The 26760-nt window shown below is 42.6% G+C and overlaps 1 protein-coding gene across 1 annotated transcript in view; it reads left to right on the top strand.

The window, feature by feature from the left end:
• Window positions 1-999: 999 nt before the first annotated feature.
• Window positions 1000-26760, top strand: part of C3 (complement C3) — a 151937-nt gene continuing 126176 nt past the window's right edge. Inside the window, exons 1-6 of the mRNA XM_089656129.1 lie at window positions 1000-1115; window positions 15184-15370; window positions 15479-15641; window positions 18764-18834; window positions 23347-23441; window positions 25129-25211. Of these exons, the coding sequence (XP_089512255.1) occupies window positions 1054-1115; window positions 15184-15370; window positions 15479-15641; window positions 18764-18834; window positions 23347-23441; window positions 25129-25211 (661 nt within the window). The 5' untranslated portion in view covers window positions 1000-1053. The remainder of the gene's footprint in view (window positions 1116-15183; window positions 15371-15478; window positions 15642-18763; window positions 18835-23346; window positions 23442-25128; window positions 25212-26760) is intronic.

The following is a 26760-nucleotide window of genomic DNA, read 5'->3' as shown; positions in this document are numbered from 1 at the left end:
GGGACAGAACATGTGACAGAACAATACCAATACAATGCAAAACATGAGGGGATCGAGGGCCCTGCTCTTTCGAGCTTACAATCTAGGAGTTGTTGTATTTCACTTGTTGGAGTGATTATCTCACCATATCACTAGTTGAGTTGTGTGGATTCATTGAACTTCACGTGTGGATTTTATAATATTGCTTATATTATGTTTTATATCACTAGTGTTTTTGCATGATATCACATAATACTATATCATTTGAAAGATAATGCACTATATTCAGTTTACATTTTTTTGAGGTATCTTGGATTGGAGTGACGAATCGGATATTTATCACAGTTGGAAGATTGGATAGTGTAGACAATTTTCGACTTTGTATAGTGGACATTTTTGGATATATTAGCTTCCAGGTTTTATTTCCAAACCTTAATTGAACAAGCTGAAGTTAGAAGCTGATGGGTTACCATGCACAGCTGCACCAGATTCTGAGTACTCCACTTTTAGTAAATCCCCCCCACAGTGTTCTCTGAATGGAACCCATACCAAATGGGTGACATCCTATGTTCAATCAGCAGGAGGGCAGTTATTTGGCACTGGACCCAGAAGCTAGTGGTGATCATTTTAGTAGTGGTGCCTACTGCAGTGATTTCCAGCTTTCACAGTGATCACACAGGTTTGGCACGTACATACGTACATTAGTCCAATGAGGATCAATGCAACTATGTAGAAATTGTCATAACTAAACTTCAGCTTTAAGCCTGGTTATCTTTGCTTTCAACCTCCACAAAAAGGACCTTTGCCACTGTTGAATTTTTTTCAAAGCTTGCTGTGTATTCCTGTGAAGGTTCATGACAAATCTGGAACCCTAAATGTGTCCCTTCCTATCAATTAGTTCTGAAGGACACACAATCGCTGTGTACCTATTGTGTAAGAAGTGCAGCATTTACTGGAAATTACAGAGTTTGGAAATGCCTGGGGCTCCTCCTGCTGTCTGAGTCTTTGCCTTGGGCTCTGGCCACCCCCTGGTTTAAAACCAGCTGTCCAGCAGGCAGTGCACATCTGTTGGCCATGGGGTGCAGAACTGTGTGCCTCGTCCTCCTGGCCCTTCTGGCTGGAACCTACGCACAACCGTAAGTACACACAAAAAAGGATTACATGTTCAGTACTTATAGTGTGCTTATTAACTAATCCTGTATAGATGCAAATATTCTCCATCTCTGTAGGAGATCAGTTTGTTGTTTGGCAGCCTTTGTCTTCTGTTAGATTTGCAATCCAAAAAAGAACAATTTTAATTTTTTTATTTCAGGTACTTATATAGCACCATCAATTTATGCAGCACTTTACATATATATTGTACATTCACATCAGTCCCTAACCCTCAAGGGGTGTACAATCAAAGGTCCCTAACTCACATTCATACATACACATACTAGGGACAATTTAGACAGGATCCAAGCAGGGGCGGACTGAAAACTCATGGGGCCCTCGGGCAATAGGGGATCATGGGGCCCCTGTGTCCTGGCCCACACCCAAAAAAGCCTATGAAAAAGCCAATGAAAAGTACCAGGGGCGTCTCATGGGGCCCCCTACTGACCCCGGGCCCTTGGGCAGTGCCTGAGTTTCCAAATGGTCAGTCCGCCCCTGGATCCAAGTAACCTACCAGCATGTCTTTGGAATGTGGGAGGAAACCGGAGTACCCAGAGGAAACCCATGCAGACACAGGGAGAATATGCAAACTCCAGGCAGGTGGTGCCGTGGCTGAGATTTGAACCAACGACCCGAGTACTGCCAGGTGGAAGTGCTAACCATTTAGTCACTGTGCTGCCCACATATGCTTCAATTTATGTTATTTTTTTTTTTTTGTGCTTGTTCAACATTGCAATAAAGCTTCTACTTCTGCTGTGATTATAAAAATATTGTTTGAAGTTAAAGTGTATGTAGAGCCAAGATTTTTTTTTTATTTTTAAGAGACAAGACCCCTGTTAGACATTTTTGTGGTCTGTGTCACATTTGCAGAGATTTCCCTTCACTTCTGGTCTTGGAAACACAAAAAATGAAAAAAAAAATCCCTCCGGAGTAAAGGGAAAACGCCTCAACACACACATTACAATCTAATTGTGCAATCTTCTTTAGATTTAACAACAGCTATGTAGTCCAAGGGCCTGCCGAATTGCATACAATTTTTTTAATAAATTAGGTAGATCTTCATATTGTATATGGAAAACAAAGAGAGGGCGCACAGGTCTAGTGCATTACCTTAAAAAATGGGATTTGAATACATTTTGGCTAAGATTTATGATGAAATATTATTTATTTGCAACATTTTATAAGAAAAACACTTTTTTTTATACTTTTGGACTTTTATCATTTACATAGCAAAAAAAATTAAAATCCCAGTGGTGAATAAATACCACCAAAATAAAGCTTTATCTGTCTCAAAAAAATGCTAAAAAATTCATATGGGTACAGTGTTGCATGACCGCGCAATTGTCATTCAAAGTGTGATAGCGCTGAACGCTAAAAATTGGCCTGGACAGGAAGGGGGTGAAAGTGTCCGGACTGGAAGTGGTTAATAAATAGTAAAATACTCACAAAGAAATGCAAAATCAAATTAAAATGGAAAGCATGTCGGAAGGGATGCAGAGTGGTTCAGGAACCACTCAGGGCACACTGGCTCTGAGGAAGAGGTACAACCTCGAAACGCGTCAGCCACCAGCTATCCAGAGGCTCACAGTCCTCCACCAGACCACCCACAGGGGTTCCTGAACCATTCTGCATCCCTTGCAACATGCTTTCCATTTTAATTTGATTTTACATTTCTTTGTGAGTATTTTACTATTTATTAATAAATCCCATTTTTTAAGGTAATGCACTAGGCCTGTGCGCCCTCTCTTTGTGTTCCATATACAGTTCTCTTTGGATTTCCCTGGTCCATTGAGGGCAGCAAGGCCTGCATTTCTCTACCTCATAGGGATACTAATATCGTGGAGTCCACAGTTCAGCGCAGGAGCACATGCATTCGGTTGCTACATTCTTCTTTCCAGATCTTCATATTGCCTAGTTTTGGTACATCTAAAATTGGTTGCACGACGGTCAGATTGTAAGGTGTTAGAGGACTCTTATAATAATAATAATAACTAGAAAAGCTACAATTTCTGGGGTAATTGTGTGAAGTGTTCTTGCTTCCACCAGTAGTCTACAACCGGGGTGGTCGCAGTTTAGAAATTTCCCTTCAAATTTGAGGTGGCTAGAGTGCAGTTTCAATGAATGTCAATGGGCGGCATGACTTGCAAACAAATGGTCATATTGTGAAAACTATCAGGACTATGGCTTAGCCGTGGACATTTTTAGTGGTAGCAGGGATAGCTGAACGTTGTGATATAAGATTTGTGTAGGTGGGCTTGAAAATGAGGGAGTGATGGCAGTTTAGATATCATGTCCTGATTTTTCAGCTCCCACTCTAGCTTTTGTCAGCTCCCACTCTAGTTTTGAACATTCCTCCATTCATTTCTTGGGACCAATTTCACCACAAAAACGGCGATATTGTTGGTTATGTGTTAGAGAAGACACTGGTAGCTTGTGATGAGGCAGAACTCTGACTTTACTTGTGTGGCTTAAGTTGCAAACATACAGAATACATTTCAGCAGACATCTTGGTTTTGAAGAGAGAGAAAAGCGAAAGGTAGAGAGAGAACCAACAAGTTTTACACATATGCACAGCTAGTAACCTTAGTGTACAGTGCCATCTACTGGTCAAGTGATATTAACACACAATACTATATAGTACATGCTGTTGTATCTCCAACAGATATTTTGTGAAGCATTCGGCGAAACGTTCCACAAAGTAATAGCACACCAATCGGGAACAATCCGCACGTTTCGGTATATTACTGTCTGTGTCGTGTAAAAACTGTGGGAGGAGTTAGGGTGGTAAATTTGGCTATAATAATAAGAATATATATGTGAGATAACAGTAAGTGGCCGCCATGCAAGAACACTTAATAATACATAATAATAATAATAATACATTTTTTATAGGTGCCTTTCAGAACACCCAAGGTCACCTTACAAATATAGCAACAGAGCAACAAAAAATAAATAAAATAAATATAAATTATTTTATAACCATTAAATTACAAAATCAAATCAAGGAAATCAAACAGAGTATACTAGTTTAAAAAGATGAGTTTTGAGACGTGATTTGAAGATGGGTAGGAAATCAATGTTGCGGATGTCAGGTGGCAGGGTGCTCCAAAGTCGGGGGGCAGAGCAGCTAAAGGCCCATAATAGTCAAGCGGTCGGACGGACGGAACATTGAGGTGGATGATAGAAGAAGACCTGAGAATGCAGGAGGGTCTATTGATATGCAGATGTTCAGAGAGGAAAGGAGGAACGAGGTTGTGGATGGCCTTAAAGGTAAGTAACGGAATTTTTAGGTCCATTCGATATTTGACCAGGAGCCAGTGAAGGTGCTGAAGGACAGGAGGGATGTAATTAAAGGAGGGGGTTCTGAAGATGATGTGAGCAGCAGAGTTCAGAACCAGTTGTAGTTTATGGAGAGACTTGAAAGAAAGACCAAAAAGAAGGAAGTTTCAGTAATCTATGTGGGAGGTGACCAAATTATGAATGAGAACGGCAGTGCTGTTGGGTGTGAGAAACCGATGGAGGCGAATAATCATAGGTAGATGGATATATGCTGACTGAGTGACATTACTGATGTGTATTTGGAAAGATAGTGTACCACTTGAGAATGACACCCAGACTATATACCGGAAAGGGAGGTAAAGACTGTGGAGTTATCAATATTTATTGAAAAAGTGTTAAGCTTTGTCAGGGTGGACTTTGTGCCAATGAGGAGAACCTTGGTTCTATCACTGTTTAATTTCTGAAAGTTGGAAGAAAGCTAGGCTTTGATTTCCTGTAAGCAATCAGTAAGGGATTTGGGTGGAAGGGTGGTGTCAGGGATCCGGGTATGACCAGAAATGTGTGGACTGACACAGGGAAGTAACAGGCTTCAGGAATGATATAATAACAATACAATTTATTATTAGCCACCCAAATATACAATGCACAGTAAACAAACCAACTTTCCAGTAATCTTAGTATGTGCAGAAACACAGGCGTAGTCAGGGCTGGAGAGGTGGAATGGTCAGGCCGGCCATATGGTTCTGTTAACGACCGTCTGGTGGTACCTCTAGCAGTCCTCAGGACAGGATTCCCCAGGGCGCGGAGTCTAAGTCCCAGTCTGCTTATTCACCAGGGCCCCTGATGGTGGGGATGGACTTGGAGCAGACAGGAACCAGGTCGCGGCCCCTGAGTACACCTGCTCGTGGTAGAGGGATCCGCCAGAGGTATATACTGATGTGAAGAGGTAGAAGGTGTGAGCAGGGATGGCTGGATCCGTGCAGGATGGATGGATGGATCGTCTGGGTAGCGTAAGGCGTAGTCAGGCAGGCCAGGTCAGCAACGTGCGGGCAGCGAGGTACCGAAGGAGCAGGCAGAGAATGGTCAGGGTCACAAGCCGGGTTCAGTAACTCACGGGCAGCGCGGTACAGAGGATCAGGCAGAGAATGGTCAGGGTCACAAGCCAGGTTCAGTAACTCACGGACAGCATGGTACAAAGGATCAGGCAGAGAATGGTCAGGGTCACAAGCCGGGTTCAGTAACTCACGGGCAGCACGGTACAGAGGGTCAGGCAGAAGGATGGTCAGGCAAGCCAGGGGTTAAACAGGAGACGGTCAGCAACAATGCAGAGGTTGGCAACAGAAGATAGGCAGAGGAACAGGAACACAGGATACCAGGTACAGGGGCTCATGGGAAACAACACCAAGGCACTGACTGCAGGCCTGGCCATTCCTTAAATACACCTCCTGCAATCAGCCTCAGGTGATGGTTTGATTGCAGGAGTGAGCTTCTGGCTGCTGAAAGCACCTGCTGGCCAGCCCTGGTACTGCAGCCCACATGGCAGGTGAGTCCCACCACCAGTGGTGAATCCATTCCTGACAGGTGGTAGTAGTTTTAATGAGCAAGTAGAGGTTGGTGGCATCCGCGTAACAATGGAAGTGGCTAATAAATGTACTAAATATAAGACCTAGAGGAAGAAGATAGATTATGTACAGAAGGCAGTTAGACAATTATCTCATGGAACATGTGCCCTCATTGGAACATTTCCCTTCACCTCCTGTTCTGGTGATAATTGTAACATTTTTCTACCAATGACAATGTTCACCAGGAGACCCAAGGGGAAGAAGACAGGGGTGGGCTGACCATTCAGTAGGGGGGGCTAGTAAGATGCCCCTTGAGGGGCTCCTGGTACCTCCTGCAGCAGGGGGAATCTGATGGACAGTCGGGGTGATTGGTGCAGCAGGGGGCAATTACAAGCACAGATTTCCCTGTATATCTTTCCATAAAGCAGCTGGAAATCCACTTTTCCTCTTCTCCCTCCCACAGCTTACACCTGCTTTACGGAAAGCCATACAGGGAGGTGGGTGCTTGTAATGGCCCCCTTCATCCTCTGCACCAATCACCCCCCACTGTTCATCAGACTCCCCCTGCTGCCAGGCCCACTGTGTAGTCTCACAGCCCCCCCTCATCCCCCCACAGAGCTAGCAGCTTCCCTCCTCTCCTCTCACACCAGCTGCGGGGATGTGTCAGGATGTGGAGCATGGAAATGGGCTGGTAAATGTATTATGTATGTATTTACCAGTCCCTTTCTTTTCTGAATGAACAGAGTGAATGATAGGTACTGATCACTGACTGTTCATTCATAACTGAGGCATAGTAAATTATGCTTGCTATGCTTCAATTTATACATAGAAAGGAGCCTCTGTCTCCTGCTCATTCACCTGCAGAGCTGAATCTCTGTTCTCAGCCTCTTTCTCTGTCTGAAAAGTGAAGCTTCAGGGGCCTTTTTAGGCCCCTGATATTTCACCAAAGCCACCCAACAGGGCTGGTAAAAAATGTAATTAATAATAAAAAATTATATAGTAAAAAATTATTAAACATTATTAAAAAATAATTAAAAATAAAATAATAAAAATAAACTGCCCCACTCTCCCAAAAGCATTGTGAAAAAAAATGTGTAAAAAAATAATAAGCAAATAAAATTGTAAATAAAACGAAAAATAAAATAATAAAAATAAAAAAACTACTGACACCATCCACTGCCCTAGTGACACAATCCACTGCCCCACTCCCCCAAAAGCACAGTGAAAAAAATATTTGTAAAAAAATAATAAGAAAATAAAATTGTATATAAAATGAAAAATAAAATAATAAATAACAAACTACTGACACTATCCACTGCTCTACTGACACCATCCACTGCCCTACTGACACCATCCACTGCCCACACCCCCACACCCCCCCAAACAAAGCATTGTGAAAGAAAATAAGAACATTAAGTTGCAAGAAACATAAAAATAAATTAATAAAAATATAAAACTACTGATACCATCCACTGCCCTACTGACATCACCCACTGCCCCCCCCCTAAAAAAAAAACAAATCACAAAAAAATGTATTTTGATCATAGTGTAGAGAAATTCTGTGACAAATGCATGTAATTTGGGCAGTAGTGCAGTATGTAGGTGGAGGTTTGTGTGGGTGTGGCTTGAGTGTCAGTGAGGACATAGGAGGCCCCATGATCTCCCAATGCTCGGGGGCCCCATAAGTTGTCAGTCTGCCCCTGGAAGAAAACAACTTCTAAAGCCTGATTGCAGTTGAAAGATTTTCTTACTCTTTCCAGAACTAAAAAAAAAAAAAATTGTCTCTAGATACCTTTTCGGTGTAGCTTGAGGTTTAGGGTTAGTTTTGGGGGATTGGCTGCATAACTTCGGCAATTCTGCTTCCGATGTCACCTATGAGCATTATGAGCAAAATCTCCAAAATGCAACTACCACTTTCTGGAATACGCTCCCTCGTGGGCCAAAAAAGTTGAAAAATCATGATTTTTATCCAAAGACCAGTGACAGGGGAAACTTTGCTGGTTGCAAAAGTGATGCCATTATTAAAAAACAAGTGGAAGCGTAAAGCCCAAATCTGGGCAACTAGAAAAATTTACCCTTGTAGGGGAACTATGCCTGCACTGGAAGGATTGCTTGCTTGTTTAGGTCTAGGGCAGTGGTGGGCAACCTTTTTTTTCAACTGAGCCAAATCTCGCCAAAACCACGATTTAAATTTATTTTGAAAGCCACATTTTTAAAACTGAAAATACATCTCCCATATAGTAATTCATCCCCCATAGTAATTCATCCCCCATATAGTAATTCATCCCCCATAGTAATTCATCCCCCATAGTAATTCATCCCCCATATAGTAATTCATCCCCCATAGTAATTCATCCCCCATAGTAATTCATCCCCCATATTAATTCATCCCCCATATAGTAATTCATCCCCCATATAGTAATTCATCCCCCATATAGTAATTCATTCCCCATATTAATTCATCCCCCATATAGTAATTCATCCCCCATAGTAATTCATCCCCCCTATAGTAATTCATCCCCCCTATAGTAATTCATCCCCCATAGTAATTCATCCCCCATATAGTAATTCATCCCCCATATAGTAATTCATCCCCCATATAGTAATTCATTCCCCATATTAATTCATCCCCCATATAGTAATTCATCCCCCATAGTAATTCATCCCCCATATAGTAATTCATCCCCCCTATAGTAATTCATCCCCCATAGTAATTCATCCCCCATATAGTAATTCATCCCCCATATAGTAATTCATCCCCCATAGTAATTCATCCCCCATATTAATTCATCCCCCATATAGTAATTCATCCCCCCATGCTACTTTTTTTGACAACCCCTTATTTATTAGCCCAGAAAATGGGCATTTCTGAATTTTATTCTTGCTGTAGGATATCCTAAAGCAAAAGGGACATTTACGATTAAAAGAAAAGCTACAGTTTAAATTGCTGACAAATTATTATTATTATTATTATAATACAGGATTTATATATTATTATTATTATTATTATTATTATTATTAAACAGGATTTATATATTATTATTATTATTATACAGGATTTATATATTATTATTATTATTATTATTATACAGGATTTATATATTATTATTATTATTATTATTAAACAGGATTTATATATTATTATTATTATACAGGATTTATATGGCGCCAACAGTTTGCTCAGCGCTTTACAATATAACGGGAGACAATACAGCAACAATACAGTTCAATACAAGAGGGTTAGGAGGGCCCTGATCCTGGGAGCTTACAATCTAAGAGCAAATTACATTTTATTGCCTGCTTTCTGTAAAAAAAAAAAAAAACAGACCCCTCCAAAGGTCCACCAAAATACTTATGTTTCATGTATATTTTTGGGGTCCTTTGGAGAGGTGCGTGTCATGTAAATAAGAAAAAAAGCCAACAGGGAAATGTCATTTTTAGGCAATTAAAAACTTTTTTTTTTCCTTTGGAAATGTTAACGCCCCTATATACAGGCAGGATTAGGACACCACCAGTCATTCTAATTGAAGGAATTAGGCATTTTTAATGTTTCTCTTTAGGCATTTAAAAAAAGAAATCACTGCTCTGGCTGATATATGTTGCCCAGGGCAGGGCCCAGCCGCTGTCCTGCCCCCCCCCCCCCCGCTACTTTTTTTGACAACCCCTTATTTATTAGCCCAGAAAATGGGCATTTCTGATTTTTACAGATTCAGCTGCCATTGATCTCAATGGGGTTTTGGTTCAAGATCCGAGCTTCTTTGAAGTTCACTGAACACTGCTCAGAATAGACTCGGGGCAGTTCAGCTTATCTCCAGCTGTGGTTGGGAAAGAATAGGAAGATCTGAGGTGAAGTGCCTAGGGGCATGTTAGTGCAGGATTTGTGGTAGTCCCTGTAGATGTAAACCCTTAATGAACAGCTTTTAGGCAGCAAAATTCAGTGTATCTTGGGGAATTTGGGGGTGGGGGAGATGAGACTTTTTGTATGTTAATGTCACTGACATATGTCCTGCAGCATCCTCACATTCTCTCTGCATGCACTTTCAGTCATAACCAGGGGCGGACTGACCATTTGGAAACTCGGGAACTGCCCAAGGGCCCGGGTCAGTAGGGGGCCCCATGAGATGCCCCTGGTATCTTTTTCATAGGCTTTTTTGAGTTTGGGCAAGGACACAGGGGCCCGATGATCCCCTATTGCCCAGGGGCCACATGAGTTGTCAGTCCGCCCCTGGTGTGAATGTATACAAGACATTTCCAGCACATAATCCTCCTGCTGTGGCTAAACCTCAAATTAGTAGTGGCAGAATTAAGTTGCTGGCCTATCTCTAAATTGATAGGTGATTTGACTCACTTCTTAGCCCCTTCTTTCCCAGCCCCAGCATCCCTTTAAATAAATTGTTACGCCCAGGGGTGGGAAGGACTTCCCAATCACGGGACCACTGTGATTGGTTGTCATAGTGGTCACATGATCGGGAGCTGGCTGTCAAAGTGACAGCCACTGTGACTGGCTGTCATAGTAGTCACATGATCATGAGCCGACCAACTAGAGGCCAAGGGCTAGCTTTGACAGCCCGGTCACTTCATTCATTGACCCATGTGTGCCACATGTGGGCATTAAACCCGTCCTCTTTGCTGTAGCATTTATTTGTTATGTGGGCAGCCATAGGTTAAACAGGTTCAAAGGGCTGAATTTTTGAAAATTACGACAATTATTTATACCTGAGGCAATTTTGTGGCAAATCTGTAGCAATTCTGCCACGCATTGGAATATGAAAAGGCTAAAATCAAGTGCTGTGCAACCCCCGAATATACAGTGCCAAAACATGTAAAAACATATAAAACAAAAAACCCAATAATTTTTTTTGTGTCACGTGAAAAAAACAAATAAATACAACTCTTTCGACAAATAGTGTCCTTCCAAACATCACAAAGGTTATGATCCAAACTGCGACCTTTTTATGCAAGAAATCTATGTCAGAGGTATCATGACTCAAACAAGTCTCTCTGTATGCTGTGCTCAAATCTTTATACACTGCTCTTTCTTCCAAAGTGCAAGTTCTTCTCCAAAGCTCATGCATTGTGAACTACAATACACCTCCTCCAAAGTAGAAACCATGTGCTGCATCTATGCACACTGTTCACTCACTAGATTTCAGCGACCTTCTTATGCTAATAAGTGGGTCTACAAGAGCATGAATTGTTGGCCTTTCCAGGCAGCCTTTCAGGTGACTTCCTCTCCTCCAAGCAATGGTTCCCTTTAAGCCTCCTATTGCCCTCATTTACATTGCCAGTATAAAAAAAAAACAAGCAAAAAAAATCATATTAATCTTTATTTTAGATAACTTAAAACATCATCAAAAGTGCACATTCACATAAGTTAAGAACAGATGCCAACATTAAACATGGTAGCTAGACAAAACGTGTTGGGCGGAGCTACTCATCATGACATTATTTTCGCCTGTGTCACTTCTGGTGCATGGAACGCACGCCGAAGTCAAGAGAATGGGGCGCCCCCTTTGATTCTGTTGTAAACAACCATGTTTAATTATATGCATGTTTAAGGTTTAAGAATATCCAAGAAATCTTCCATGGAACATGTATTCTGGTGATAACTGTCTAAGACAGTGGTCTCAAAACTGCGGCCTGAGGGCCGGATGTGGCCCTTTGCTACATTTTATAAGGCCCTTGGGCATTATTCTGTCACTGTCAGCAACAGTGGGGCACTCTTCCTCCCACTGACACCAATGATGGCACACTATTTCTCCCATTGATACCAATGATGGGGCACTATTCCTCTCACTGACACCAATGATGGAGCACTATTCCTCCCACTGACACCAATGATGGGGCACTCTTCCTCCCACTGACACCAATGATGGGGCACTCTTCCTCCCACTGACACCAATGATGGCACACTATTCCTCCCACTGATACCAATGATGGGGCACTTTTCCTCCCACTAATACCAATGAAGGGGCACTATTCCTCCCACTGACACCAATGATGGGGCACTATTCCTCCCACTGACACCAATGATGGGGCACTATTCCTCCCACTGATACCAATGATGGGGCACTATTCCTCCCACTGATACCAATGATGGGGCACTATTCCTCCCACTGACACCAATGATGGAGCACTATTCCTCTCACTAACACCAATGATGGGGCACTATTCCTCCCACTTACACCAATGATGGGGCACTATTCCTCCCACTGATACCATTGATGGGGCACTATTCCTCCCGCTGATACCAATGATGGGGCACTATTCCTCCCACTGATACCAATGATGGGGCACTATTCCTCCCACTGACACCAATGATGGGGCACTATTCCTCCCGCTGATACCAATGATGGGGCACTATTCCTCCCGCTGACACCAATGATAGAGCACTATACCTCCCACTGATACCAATGATGGGGCACTATTCCTCCCGCTGATACCAATGATGGGGCACTATTCCTCCCGCTGATACCAATGATGGGGCACTATTCCTCCCGCTGACACCAATGATGGAGCACTATACCTCCCACTGATACCAATGATGGGGCACTATTCCTCCCACTGATACCAATGATGGGGCACTATTCCTCCCACTGACACCAATGATAAGGCACTATTCCTCCCACTGATACCAATGATGGGGCACTATTCCTCCCACTGATACCAATGATGGGGCACTATTCCTCCCACTGATACCAATGATGGGGCACTATTCCTCCCGCTGACACCAATGATGGAGCACTATTCCTCCCACTGACACCAATGATAAGGCACTATTCCTCCCACTGATGCCAATGATGGGGCACTATTCCTCCCACTGATACCAATGATGGGGCACTATTCCTCCCACTGATACCAATGATGGGACACTATTCCTCCCACTGATACCAATGATGGGGCACTATTCCTCCCACTGACACCAATGATGGGGCACTATTCCTCCCACTGACACCAATGATGGGGCACTATTCCTCCCACTGATACCAATGATGGGGCACTATTCCTCCCACTGATACCAATGATGGGGCACTATTCCTCCCACTGACACCAATGATGGGGCACTATTCCTCCCACTGATACCAATGATGGGGCACTATTCCTCCCACTGACACCAATGATGGAGCACTATTCCTCTCACTAACACCAATGATGGGGCACTATTCCTCCCACTTACACCAATGATGGGGCACTATTCCTCCCACTGATACCATTGATGGGGCACTATTCCTCCCGCTGATACCAATGATGGGGCACTATTCCTCCCGCTGATACCAATGATGGGGCACTATTCCTCCCACTGACACCAATGATGGGGCACTATTCCTCCCACTGATACCAATGATGGGGCACTATTCCTCCCACTGATACCATTGATGGGGCACTATTCCTCCCGCTGATACCAATGATGGGGCACTATTCCTCCCACTGATACCAATGATGGGGCACTATTCCTCCCACTTACACCAATGATGGGGCACTATTCCTCCCACTGATACCATTGATGGGGCACTATTCCTCCCACTGATACCAATGATGGGGCACTATTCCTCCCACTGACACCAATGATGGGGCACTATTCCTCCCGCTGATACCAATGATGGGGCACTATTCCTCCCGCTGATACCAATGATGGGGCACTATTCCTCCCGCTGACACCAATGATAGAGCACTATACCTCCCACTGATACCAATGATGGGGCACTATTCCTCCCGCTGATACCAATGATGGGGCACTATTCCTCCCGCTGACACCAATGATGGAGCACTATACCTCCCACTGATACCAATGATGGGGCACTATTCCTCCCGCTGATACCAATGATGGGGCACTATTCCTCCCGCTGATACCAATGATGGGGCACTATTCCTCCCGCTGATACCAATGATGGGGCACTATTCCTCCCGCTGACACCAATGATGGAGCACTATACCTCCCACTGATACCAATGATGGGGCACTATTCCTCCCACTGATACCAATGATGGGGCACTATTCCTCCCACTGACACCAATGATAAGGCACTATTCCTCCCACTGATACCAATGATGGGGCACTATTCCTCCCACTGATACCAATGATGGGGCACTATTCCTCCCACTGATACCAATGATGGGGCACTATTCCTCCCGCTGACACCAATGATGGAGCACTATTCCTCCCACTGACACCAATGATAAGGCACTATTCCTCCCACTGATGCCAATGATGGGGCACTATTCCTCCCACTGATACCAATGATGGGGCACTATTCCTCCCACTGATACCAATGATGGGACACTATTCCTCCCACTGATACCAATGATGGGGCACTATTCCTCCCACTGACACCAATGATGGGGCACTATTCCTCCCACTGACACCAATGATGGGGCACTATTCCTCCCACTGATACCAATGATGGGGCACTATTCCTCCCACTGATACCAATGATGGGGCACTATTCCTCCCACTGATACCAATGATGGGACACTATTCCTCCCACTGATACCAATGATGGGGCACTATTCCTCCCACTGATACCAATGATGGGGCACTATTCCTTCTGGTAATACCGATAGTGTGACACTATTCCTTCCACTGCCACCAGTCATGGGGCATTTTTTTGCTGCCACTGACACCAGGACTTTTTCTATACCCGCTGGCCACAGTCCGGCCCCCCTAAAGAATGAAGCACAGTAAACTGGCCCTTTGATTAGAAAGTTTGGAGACCCCTGGTCTAAGATGAGGATTTTATTCACTTTGACCCAACAGGACACAGATAGAAACAAATTGAGGGCTTCACTCTTGATGCTTGTTGATGCTTACACTTTATGGACCTCATAGTCTGCTCAGATTGTCAAGGCCTCCTCCTTTCACAAATCACTTTGTAAGTTAGTGTATAACGTAAAGAAGTTAGATTTATAATTATGTAGCGCAAGAGCATCTCCCCGCAAGACTTGGCTGCTCTGTATTTCCCAGGATCTAGCAAGAAGAAGTGTGATGTCATCATCTCCCTGGCACTGCAGGCAGAATATGAGGGAAGGTAAGTATAAATCCAAACTTTTTTCCTTACAGGCACATTTTACACCTACTAATAATTGTTGATTTTTGAATTGGGAGGGAGCCCAAGCAGAGTACTGTAGTGCCGTTTGTTTTACAGCAATGCCCTCTTGAAGTTATTCCATGTGTAAAGTTTTGATGTTATACCTTTTTATGTGTCCATTGACAGATGTATGCTCATTACTCCCAATGTTCTACGCTTGGAGAGTGAAGAGACCATAGTGGTGGATGGGCAGACCCGGACATTTGAAGCTGATGTGGAGATTCAGGACTTCCCCCAGAGAAAGTTAAGTTTGGCCAAGCAAAAAGTCTCCCTTAACAGCGACAACAAATATCTTGGCACAACAGTAGTGAAGGTTAGTACTTAGTACATGGGACCAATCCAGAAAAGGCATGGTCTTACCAAACATTGGAGTTTGAATTGATGGCATATCTTCTAATATTTTCTTGTGTAATCTCCACAGATTCCCTCTAAGGACCTACTGAAGGACCGTAATGTAAAACAATATGTTTATGTTACAGTAAGGTCTCAAGTATGTAATCTAGAGAAAGTTGTTCTGCTTGGACACCAGAGCGGATATGTCTTTCTACAGACAGACAAAACCATCTATACTCCAGGATCTACAGGTAGCCCACAGAAAGACAAACCTTTGAACTCTATACAACTTTCTATACATTTTTTATTGTCTATATACAACACATATATGGTTTTTTAGGTGTTTTTGAGTCATCCAACAGTGTAATGAAGCCAGTGTTAGAGAACCTTCCACCTAAAGCTAATTTTTCAGTTCTGACTAAGCCATGGTGGGTTGGATCACCCCTAAGATTACTTAGAGACATGGGACAGTTGGAAATGTATACACAAACAGACCATGTTGTTGGTAGGCCAATCCATAAACATGAAAGCTCAACTCCCCCACAATGGGAACAACAATGAAAATCTACGGTCTTAAGCCTTCCCTGCTCCATCAAGTACTAGAAAATAAATACATAAACAAATAACTCCACACTCGGAAGAAATGAGACTAGATTTCTAGCAAAAATGTGACTTTTGCAACTGCTACCACCTTTAACTATTAATAATCTCAACAAAACAGAGACAGTAAAATTCCCCAAATAGGTAGCACAGTAAATGCTTATAAAATAAATCAAACGCACTTAAAATTCCACCTTTTGCAAATATGTGATACTAAAAATCCTATATTAATAAAGTCCATAAAATCAGTGGCTCAAAATGTCCATCATTATTCATTAAGAGCTGATGCACACATGTGCGGTGATTGAAGTTCAGGTTTGACAGCTACTTGATACAGTAGTTGTCCAGCTGTTTATGTCAGGTTTAAATCAGGTTCAGGACAGGATTAGCTCATGATATTGTCCTGTTCAGGCTGTTTAGAAATGGTTCCCATAGAAGTCAATAGCCTGTAACCAGCACCTGAACCCGAAGGCACAGCTCAGAAATCATACATGTGTCTTTTTAAAACCGCACTGAATCTGCACTGAATTTGCACCTCCTGTGCACCGGACATATGTGAACAGACACCATAGGAAGCAATGTATTTTCACATGTCATGCATACTGGATGTGGTTCAAGCCGCATCCAATCCGCATATACAGTATGTGAACTGGCACTAATAGTGCAAGATATGCCGGTATTCCTCCAAAATCCACACCACGTCCAAGGCTGTATTTAAACTTCCACAGGTCAACACACTCATCAAAACAAATTGCCTCTCATTATACTGATCCACAAGAAGCATTTTAGGGCATATTCTCTTTCCAAGCTCCTCAGTTCTTCTTCCCCAATCAAGCTCCCCCATCTAGGCTTCAATGGAATTCACAGATATAAAGAACTCCCATAGTGTAATATTGTATACCAACTTTTATTTAAATCGACGTTAAAATGCCACTCACAAAGGAAATTAAAAATCAGGACAATGAAACGCATATAGAAGTAACAGCATCAGAACCCCCAGTGCCAGTATAGACCGGTGGATGCGGTGTTTCACTTGGTCCACAATCGTGTCACTTCCAGATCAGCATCTGACACTACTTCCAGTTGCTGTACAGCCACACGCAGATGCATTTTGTTCTTCCAACTTCATTTTGTACAAAATAAAATGGTTCCACTTTACATCCCATTATATAGCCTAAGAGCTTTCTGTCAATGAAAAGAGGGTGTTCTGACTCAACTACAGGACCATAAACTTTATCTCCAGCAATGAATACAGCTATACCACGTGGTGTTGAATCTATCTCTTGCATCAGGTCAGACAGTTTAACTCAATGAATAAACGCACATGTTGAGGAAGTCAGATGAGGAAATCCATTAAAATGTTCCGTTTAATGGAGGATAATCATAGGTAGAAAACATTAATTTTGTAAGCCTCATGGAAAGATGCATTTAGGACAGTTTGTTAGATTGAGTAACAAACTTTTCCCATAATAACTTCAGACTAGTTGTTTGCTCAGTTCTTAAAGTTTCATAATTTTCCAAGTTGGTTTAACTGAGCGTTTGGGTAGCACAGTTGGATGAGAGACTTGGTCTGCTGTGTGTGACATCTCTTCACAGACGGAGCCCTTGTAACTCATGTCGACAAAAGCAGATAATCACTGAGAGATAAACAAGCGGGAAAGTTGTGCATGGGCTTAGTTATGGAGGCTCACACATACTCCTGCCATCCTCTTGCTTTGCAATGAGAGCAATAAATCGTGTCTGTATCAGTACTGTCACCCAGGAATCTTGTAATTTAGGCTGTAACTCCGTTTCTCTACTATTCTGACTCAACTACAGGACCATAAACTTTATCTCCAGCGATGTATACAGCTATACAATGTGGTGTTGAATCTATCTCTTGCATCAGGTTAGACAGTTTAACTTAATGAATAAACTCACATGTTGAGGAAGTCAGATGAGGAATCCCATTGAAATGTTCTGTTTAATGGAGGATAATCATAGGTAGAAAACATTAACGTTGTAGGCCTCATGGAAAGATGCATTCAGGAAGACAGGATACAGTGGAATGACTACAGAGAGAGGCAGGGGGAGGGATATACACAAATACGGTGAGAGAAAGAGCTCAGCTTAGACAGGAGAAGACAGCTTAAATACACAGAGCAATAATAAACAAGTGATGGTCACAGAGAAATAATAATACATCAAGTAGTGTAACACAACAGGGGGGACGTAGCTCCCAACACTCTCAAGAATTATGTGTTTGTTCCCATCTTTCCACTATATTGTTATGGCAAAGCAGGTAATACCTTGATTAAAATATGGGACTTTTTGTTTTTTTTGCAATGACCCAAACCTATCTTCCTAGCGCATGCTAAAGAGAAGAAATGATCACACAGGAACAAAAATTTGTGTTTATTCACATGTTTCTGGAAGGGCTTACCATAAAATATTTTTTTTGCTTGAAAGGTGGATTATTTAATGGGGAACTGTGGTCCCACTGCTCTTGCCATAATGTGCAATTATGCACATCATACTTGCACATTGTGGCAGACTCCCTGGCTGTTTGCACACCTCAAGCCTTGAGAGAACAGCGTTCTCCCATTCTGTCCCTCATTGCTCGGTTTGCCATCATCTTCTCCTGGTCTTTTTCAAGTTCCAATTGCTCTATGCATGTCCTTACTAAAGCTTTGCTTATATTGTGATGAATTATTTGGTCTTTTTACATTCTCCTAAAGCTTAGTGTAAAGGTCAGTTTCTTACTAAGTATGTTTTTTTGCCTGTCTTTCCACAGTTCTCTACCGCATCTTTTTGATGAATTATAAAATGTCCCCAATAAACAAAGCTGTCATTTTGGAATTTTTGGTAAGTGTTCACTCTCCTTTGTAATCAAAAGTCCAGTACAAGGTTAAAAAAAGAAAAAAAAATCAACTAAATGTTTTTCGGGGCCAATTACCAAGTACTAGGGCTGTCACATGGGAGGAAGGGTGGGGAGTCATGTGCTCTCTATATCCAAAAATATGGGGAATTTCTCTTTATTTTCTCTCAGTTGCTGAATGGAGTGGACGAGGTGGCGAGGAAAATATACTGTGGAGGAGATTTACTAATACTGGATCACTCAGAATCTGGTGCAGCTGTGCATGGCAGCCAATCAGCTTCTAACTTCAGCTTGTTCAAATAACCTCCCTGGCGGTATTCCCGAGTGTAGCTCGGGGTAAAATTTCAGTACCAAGAGCGGTAACCCCAAGCTACACTCGGGCTTACCATGCGGCGTTGCTCAGGGAGTCCCTGCAGCGCTTACCTTGTCCTTCGCTCCCGCGATGTGTCCCCTGCAGCGTCCCCGGCCATCTCCTTCGGCCGATGCCGGCATCTGGCTTCCGTGTTCCGGTCCCTGTGACGCCTGGACATATGGGCGGCAAATTTGAAATTTTTAAAAAATGATTATTATATAGTAAAACATTGCTGTTTCAATGCATTTCACATACATTTTGTCCCTACTGCTTTGTCCTGTGCCCTGCCTGCATTTTGACTGTTCTTTCTGCCTGGAAACTTAGAAAAGTCCATGGCGTCCAAAAAGCGTCCCTTTATGTCAAAAGCGGTTTTAGACCGGCTAGAGAACAGCGATAGTAAATTAGAACCACTTGCAGAATTAAGTGATAATGATTCGTGGGGGAAATTCGTCATCAGACACTGAAAACGATTCTGCGACTTTGCTCAGCGATGTGCGAATTTGCCTCTGTATTTCAAATTTCAGTGTTTTTGGTTTGATTATATTATTGAATTAAATTTATTATTATTATATTATTATTTTTTATGATTATTAATTAAATTATAATTTATGATTTTGTGTTTCAAGTTTTATCATATCCGGAATGTTTACTAGACTCTTGTTCGGACAGATTTCAGTGAGTTATTCCTAAAAATTACAGCCTACAATAAAAAACTACATATTTCCATGCAAAATAATGGTACTGCTTTCAGCACCAAAAATCGGAAATAATCATACCGCCAAGGAGGTTAAACCTTTACAATAATACCTGGAAGCTGGAAGCAGAGGGGGAAAAAAGTGACCTGCAATGAAATACATTGCTCAAAAAATATTAAAGGAACACTTTTTAATCAGAGTCTAGCATCAAGTAAATGAAACTCCTGGGATATTAATTTGGTCAGTTAAGTAGCAGAGGGGGTTGTTAATCAGTTTCAGCTGCTTTGGTGTTAATAAAATTAACAACAGATGCACTAGATGGGCAACAATGAGACAAAACAAAACAAAACAGGAATGGTTTTACAGGTGGAGGTCACTGACATTTTTTCCCTACGCATCCTTCCTGTTTTTCATTAGTTTTGCATTTGGCTAGAGGTCAGTGTCACTACTGGTAGCATGAGGTGATACCTGGACCCTACAGAGGTTGCAAAGGCAGTCCAACTCCTCCAGGATGGCACATCAATACATGCCATTCCCAGAAGGTTTGCTGTGTCTCCCAGCACAGTCTCAATATCAGGGCTTTGTCCACAGCAGGTACTCAGAGACCTGGCATTCCTGCTAGTACCTTGCATGGCCGTAGAAATACACACTGGCGAACATCTATGTACATTGGTACATGGACGTGAGCCGGAACACGCATGCACACTGGTGCACAGTTTCGCACACATTAACCCAGTTTGGCACCAGACGGCCTTTATAAGGAGGACCATCACTCTCTCAAATTGCTGGTTGATCTCTGGCTCCCCAGTACCTTTGTCCCTTGTTCCCTTCCTATTGTGATCTGCTGTTACCGACTTGGCTTGTTCCTGGACCTGTCTTCTCTACCTGTCTCCTGATCTGATCTCGCCTTGGCTAACGGATATTCTCACTTGCTCTCCTGTGTATGACCCCGGCTTAGCTAATGGCTATTCTCACCTGCTCTCCTGTGTATGACCCCAACTTAGCTAAGGGATATTCTCATCTGCTCTTCTGTGTATGACCCCGGCTTGGCTGGTGGATATTCTCATCTGCTCTCCTGTGTATGACCCTGGCTTGGCTAATGGATATTCTCACTTGCTACCCTGTGTATAACTCCTGCTATCTATCTGACTATGTCTGCTCTAATCCCCACCTGGCATCTGACCCTGGCTCTAAACCGACTACTCTGCTGACCTCTCCTACTCTGAAGGCCTGCTATTTCTCATGGGCGCCACCTGTCTGCAGACATCACTCCAGTGAATGAGCTTTGCTCCTGGGTGTACTTCTGACAAGCATTTTCAGTCAGATCATCTCTACAAGCACTCCTACAGGTGACCCGTGCTACTTTGGGCCTGACTCATTCTGTCCCATCTCCAGGGGAGTCTAGAACGTAGCCGCAAGGGAAGCCCTTTCTTCATTGGCCTTCAACACCAGGTACCTGATACTCAAGATCATGGAGGAAGTTCCAGGAGACAGACAATTACTCTAGGAGAGCTGGACAGGAACGTAGAAGGTCCTTCACCCATCAGCAGGACCGGTATCTGCTCCTTTGTGGAAGGAGGAACAGGATGAGCACTGCCAGAGTCCTACAAAATGACCTCCTGCAGGCCACTGGTGTGAATGTCTCTGACCAAACAATCAGAAACAGACTTCATGAGGGTGGCCTGAGGGCCCGACATCCTCTAGTGGGCCCTGTGCTCTCTGCCGGGGACCATAGAGCTCGATTGGCATTTGCCATTGAACACCAGAATTGGCAGGTCCACCACTGGCGCCCTGTGCTTTTCACAGATGAGAGCAGGTTCACCCTGAGCACATGTGACAGACGGGAAAGGGTCTGGAGAAGCCGTGGAGAATGTTATGCTGCCTGTAACATCGTTCAGCATGACCGTTTTGGTGGTGGGTCAGTGATGGTCTGGGGAAGCATATCCATGGAGGGACGCACAGACCTCTACAGGCTAGACAATGGCACCCCGACTGCCATTAGGTATCGGGAGGAAATTTTTGAGTTGCTGCAATGAAATTTCAGCAAAATGGACTAGCCTGCTGCATCATTTTTTCACTTTGATTTTCGGGTTGTCTTTGAAATCAGTCCTCTGTAGTCTGATCATTTTCATTTTGTCCTAACACATTCCCTGTCCATATCAGTATAGATATCAAGCAGGAGATTTTTCCTCATTGAGATCTGATATGTTTTTAAAGTGTTCCTTTATTTTTTTTTGAGCAGTGTACAAACTTTCCATCACCTGCTTTCTTTTAAAAAGGAGCAGCAAGGGGGCTTAGAAGGTTGGAGCGGACAACCTCAATATTTACAGGAAAAATAAGATTTTTATTTAATATCAAATACCCGTATCTAATTAAAAATGTGTTTTTACTGAAGGAAAATCTTTGATTAAGCATATGTAAAAGTGATATTAAACTCCACAGCAAACATTTATTTAATTGCAGCTTACCAATTCTCATATGTGATGGCTGCAGGGGCGGACTGACCATTTGGAAACTCAGGCACTGCCCGAGGGCTCGGGTCAGTAGGGGGCCCCATGAGATGCCCCTGGTACCTTTTTCATAGGCTCTTTTCAGTTTGGGCAAGGACACAGGGGCCCCATGATCCCCTATTGCCTGGGGGCCTCATGAGTTGTCAGTCCGCCCCTGGATGGCTGCATTAGTTTTCTTTGTAGAAGTTCTTTCTTCTATTTTCATCTGATGATCTGGACTGTTTTTCAATACAATAAGCTGTCCAGCAGACATTGCATTTAGAGGGTTGAGATGAATCATGTAGCCTCCCTGGAGGTATTTCCGAGTGTAGCTCGGGGTAAAGTTTCAGTACTACAAGCGGTAACCCCGAGCTACACTCGGGCTTACCATGTGGCGCTGCTCCGGGATCTGTTCTTCTCTTACCTTGTCCTGCGCTCCCGCGGTGTCCCTCCTGCAGTGTCCCCTGTAATGTCCTCCGGCCGATGCCGGCATCTGTCTTCTGGGTTCCGTCCCCTGCGACGTCGGGACATACGGGGGACGGAACTGGCGGGAAATTTGAAAATGACAAAAAGTGACATTCACTAAATACAGTAAAATCACATAGTATTCCATTACTGTATCAAACCATTTCACATACATTTTGTCCCGAGTGCTTTGTCCGGCGCCCTGCCTGCATTTTTACTGTTCTTTCTGCCTGGAAACTGAGAAACATCCATGGCGTCCAAAAAGCGTCCCTTTATGTCAAAAGCGGTTTTAGACCGTAAAAAAACGACATATTTCAATGCAAAAAAAGTGCCACTTTCAGCACAGAAATACTGACATAATCAGACCGCTAGGGAGGTTAATTGTATTCTTAGTTCAGATTGCCCAGATTTGTACCAGGCTTCCTTTAATCCGCCACTGACAATACAATTGCTTCATTCTTTGTATATTGACCATTAACTTTTCTTCTCTTTTTCCAGACTCCTGAAAACCTTATTGTTAAGAGGGACACCGTCAAACAGGAGTCATTATCAGGCATCCTCTCCCTGTCTTTTAAACTGCCTGAACTTGTAAGGTGAGGTCAAATACTTTTTTTGTTTTACAAATAAAGAGGTCCAATTGGATGTATTGATAATCCACATGTGCAGAAAACTCATTCAAACAGACAGACTCATCCCATGTGGGATGAATTACTCAACAACCCAAATATATATTAAGAAGAACAAACACTGGGTAAGAAAAGCAAAATTAATATTGTAAAATGGTTTGGCTTTTAGACTTCTTTCACACTGGCGTTCCGAATTTCTGTTTTTCATCTGTCCGTTTACAGATGAAAAACGGACCTCCATGTATTTCTATGGACTAGCGGATGTAAACAGATGAACATCTGTTTACATCCGTTAATGTCTGCATCCGTTAACACCCGTTTTTTTGAATGGAAGAAAACCCTATTTTTCTTCTGCAAAAAAAACCCGGAACGGACAAAAAATGGATGTCAACAGATGTTAACAGATGTCAACAGATGTAAATGGACCAAAAATGGATGTAGACAGATGAGAACTGATCTAAACGGATGAAAAACAGATGTAAACGGATGAAAAACGGATGTAAACCAATGTACATGGATGAAAAAAGGATGTAAGCGGATGAAAAATGGATAAAAAACGGATGAAAATGGATGAAAAAATGAAGGTAAACTCCATTTTCTTTGAAAAAACGTGACTGAACTGAAGAAAAAAAACGGAACGCCCCTGTGAAAGGACCCTAAGGCAACAGTTTCCTCTATGTAGACACTCCATTCTTCAACTCTAAGACCAAGTTGTTACAAAGTAGCTACACTGATCAGCGCTATCATTATGACCACTGACAGGTTAAGTGAATAACATTGATGATTTCATTACAATAGCATCATTAGAAGTGGGTGTGATATATTAGGCAGAAAATGAACATGTTGTCCTGAAGTTGATGTCATGAAAGCAGAAAAAATAGACAAGTGTAAGGATTTGAGTGACATTGAGCTTTCAGTTGTACAAATTGCAATGGCTGGATGACTAGGTCAGATCATCTCCAAAACTGCAGCTCTTGTGGGATGTTCCCGGCCTGCAGCGGTCAGGACCAACCAAGAGTGGTCCAAGGAAGCAAAACTGGTGAACTGGTGACTGGGTCATAGGCGGCCAAGGCTCATTGATGCTCATGAAGAGCGAAGGCTGGCCCATGTAGTCCAATCCAATAGAAGAACTACTGTGGCTCAGATTGCAGAAAATGTTCATTCTGGTTCTGATAGAAAGGTGTTAGAACACAAAGTGCATTGCAGTTTGTTGCCTATTGGACTGCGAAGCCTAAGACAGGCCCATGTTGACCTATGTCCACAGCCAAAAGTGCCTACAATGGGAACGTGAGCATCAAAATTGGACCATGGAGCAATGGAAAAAGGTGGTCTGGTCTGATGAAGAATGGTGTGAGGAACACAACAATGAGTTTGAGCCTCCAATTTCTCCAGATCACAATCCAATTGAGCATCTATGAGTTTTGATGGAAAAACAAGTTCAATCCATGGAGGCATCACTCTTACAGGACTTAAAGGATCTGCTACTGACAGCTTAGTGCCAGATACCACCACAGCATACCTTCAGAGGACTAGTGGAGTTCATGCCTCAATGAATTATAGTGAGTGGTCGCAATGTTATGACTGATCGGTGTGTATCATCATGAGCTGTTCAATATTCAGGTTGTTCAATTTGACGCACATTTTTCTTTTGCAGTGTGGGGACATGGACCATAGCAGCAAAATTCGAAGACTCTCCTCAACAGAACTATACCACACAATTCGAAGTGAAGGAGTATGGTAAGAGGTTTTTACCATTAAAAAAAGAAGTGTAGGGTCAACTCAAACAAACTATTCACAGAAGAATTTAGCAATCCATGTGGAGTGAGTGCTCCCAAAGTAAATTGGAAATGTACTTTGCTACATTTTAGGTATAGATCTTTGTACTGGGCACTACTTTATTACATAGTTACATAGTTAGTTTGGCTGAAAAAAGACCATCCAGTTCAACCATAAAAAAAAAAAGTTCTAATCCTATACCCACAATTGATCCAGAGGAAGGCAAAAAAAAACCCCCAGCAAAGCATGATCCAATTTGCTCCTGCAGGGGAAAAAATTCCTTCCTGATCCCCCGAGAGGCAATTGGATATTCCCTGCATCAACTTTACCTATAAATGTTATATCCAGTTATATTCTGTGTATCTAAGAAAGAATCCAGGACTTTTTTTAAGCAATCCACTGAGCTGGCCAGAACCAACTCTTGAGGGAGTCTATTCCACATTTTCACAGCTCTCACTGTGAAGAAACCTTTCCATGTTTGGAGATTACATTTCTTTTCCTCCAAATGTAAACAGTGCCCCCTTGTCCTCTGTGATGACCTCAGGGTGAATAGCTCTACACCGAGTTCACTATATGAACCACTGATGTATTTATACATGGAGATCATATCCCCCTTATGTATTATACATGGAGATCATATCCCCCCTTATGTATTATACATGGAGATCATATCCCCCCTTATGTATTATACATGGAGATCATATCCCCCCTTATGTATTATACATGGAGATCATATCCCCCCTTATGTATTATACATGGTGATCATATCCCCTCGTATGTATTATACATGGAGATCATATCCCCCCTTATGTATTATACATGGAGATCATACCCCCCTTATGTATTATACATGGAGATCATATCCCCCCCTTATGTATTATACATGGAGATCATATCACCCTTATGTATTATACATGGAGATCATATCCCCCCTTATGTATTATACATGGAGATCATATCCCCCCTTATGTATTATACATGGAAATCATATCCCCCTTTATGTATTATACATGTAGATCATATCCCCCCTATGTATTATACATGGTGATCATATCCCCCTTATGTATTATACATGGAGATCATATCCCCCTATGTATTATACTTGGAGATCATATCCCCCCTTATGCATTATATATGGTGATCATATCCCCCCCCTTATGTATTATACATGGAGATCATATCCCCCCTTATGTATTATACATGGTGATCATATCCCCCTTATGTATTATACATGGAGATCATATCCCCCCTTATGTATTATACATGGAGATCATATCCCCCCTTATGTATTATACATGGTGATCATATCCCCCCCTTATGTATTATACATGGAGATCATATCCCCCCTTATGTATTATACATGGAGATCATATCCCCCCCTTATGTATTATACATGGTGATCATATCCCCCTTATGTATTATACATGGTGATCATATCCCCCCCTTATGTATTATACATGGAGATCATATCCCCCCTTATGTATTATACATGGAGATCATATCCCCCTTA

This window comes from Staurois parvus, unplaced genomic scaffold, assembly GCF_062004578.1.
Source record: "Staurois parvus isolate SC_StPar_1 unplaced genomic scaffold, SC_StPar_1.0 ptg000887l, whole genome shotgun sequence".
In the NCBI taxonomy this organism is placed as follows: Eukaryota; Metazoa; Chordata; class Amphibia; order Anura; family Ranidae; genus Staurois; species Staurois parvus.
Note: the sequence above shows the minus strand (reverse complement) of the source record. Positions and strands in the feature narration are given on the sequence as shown.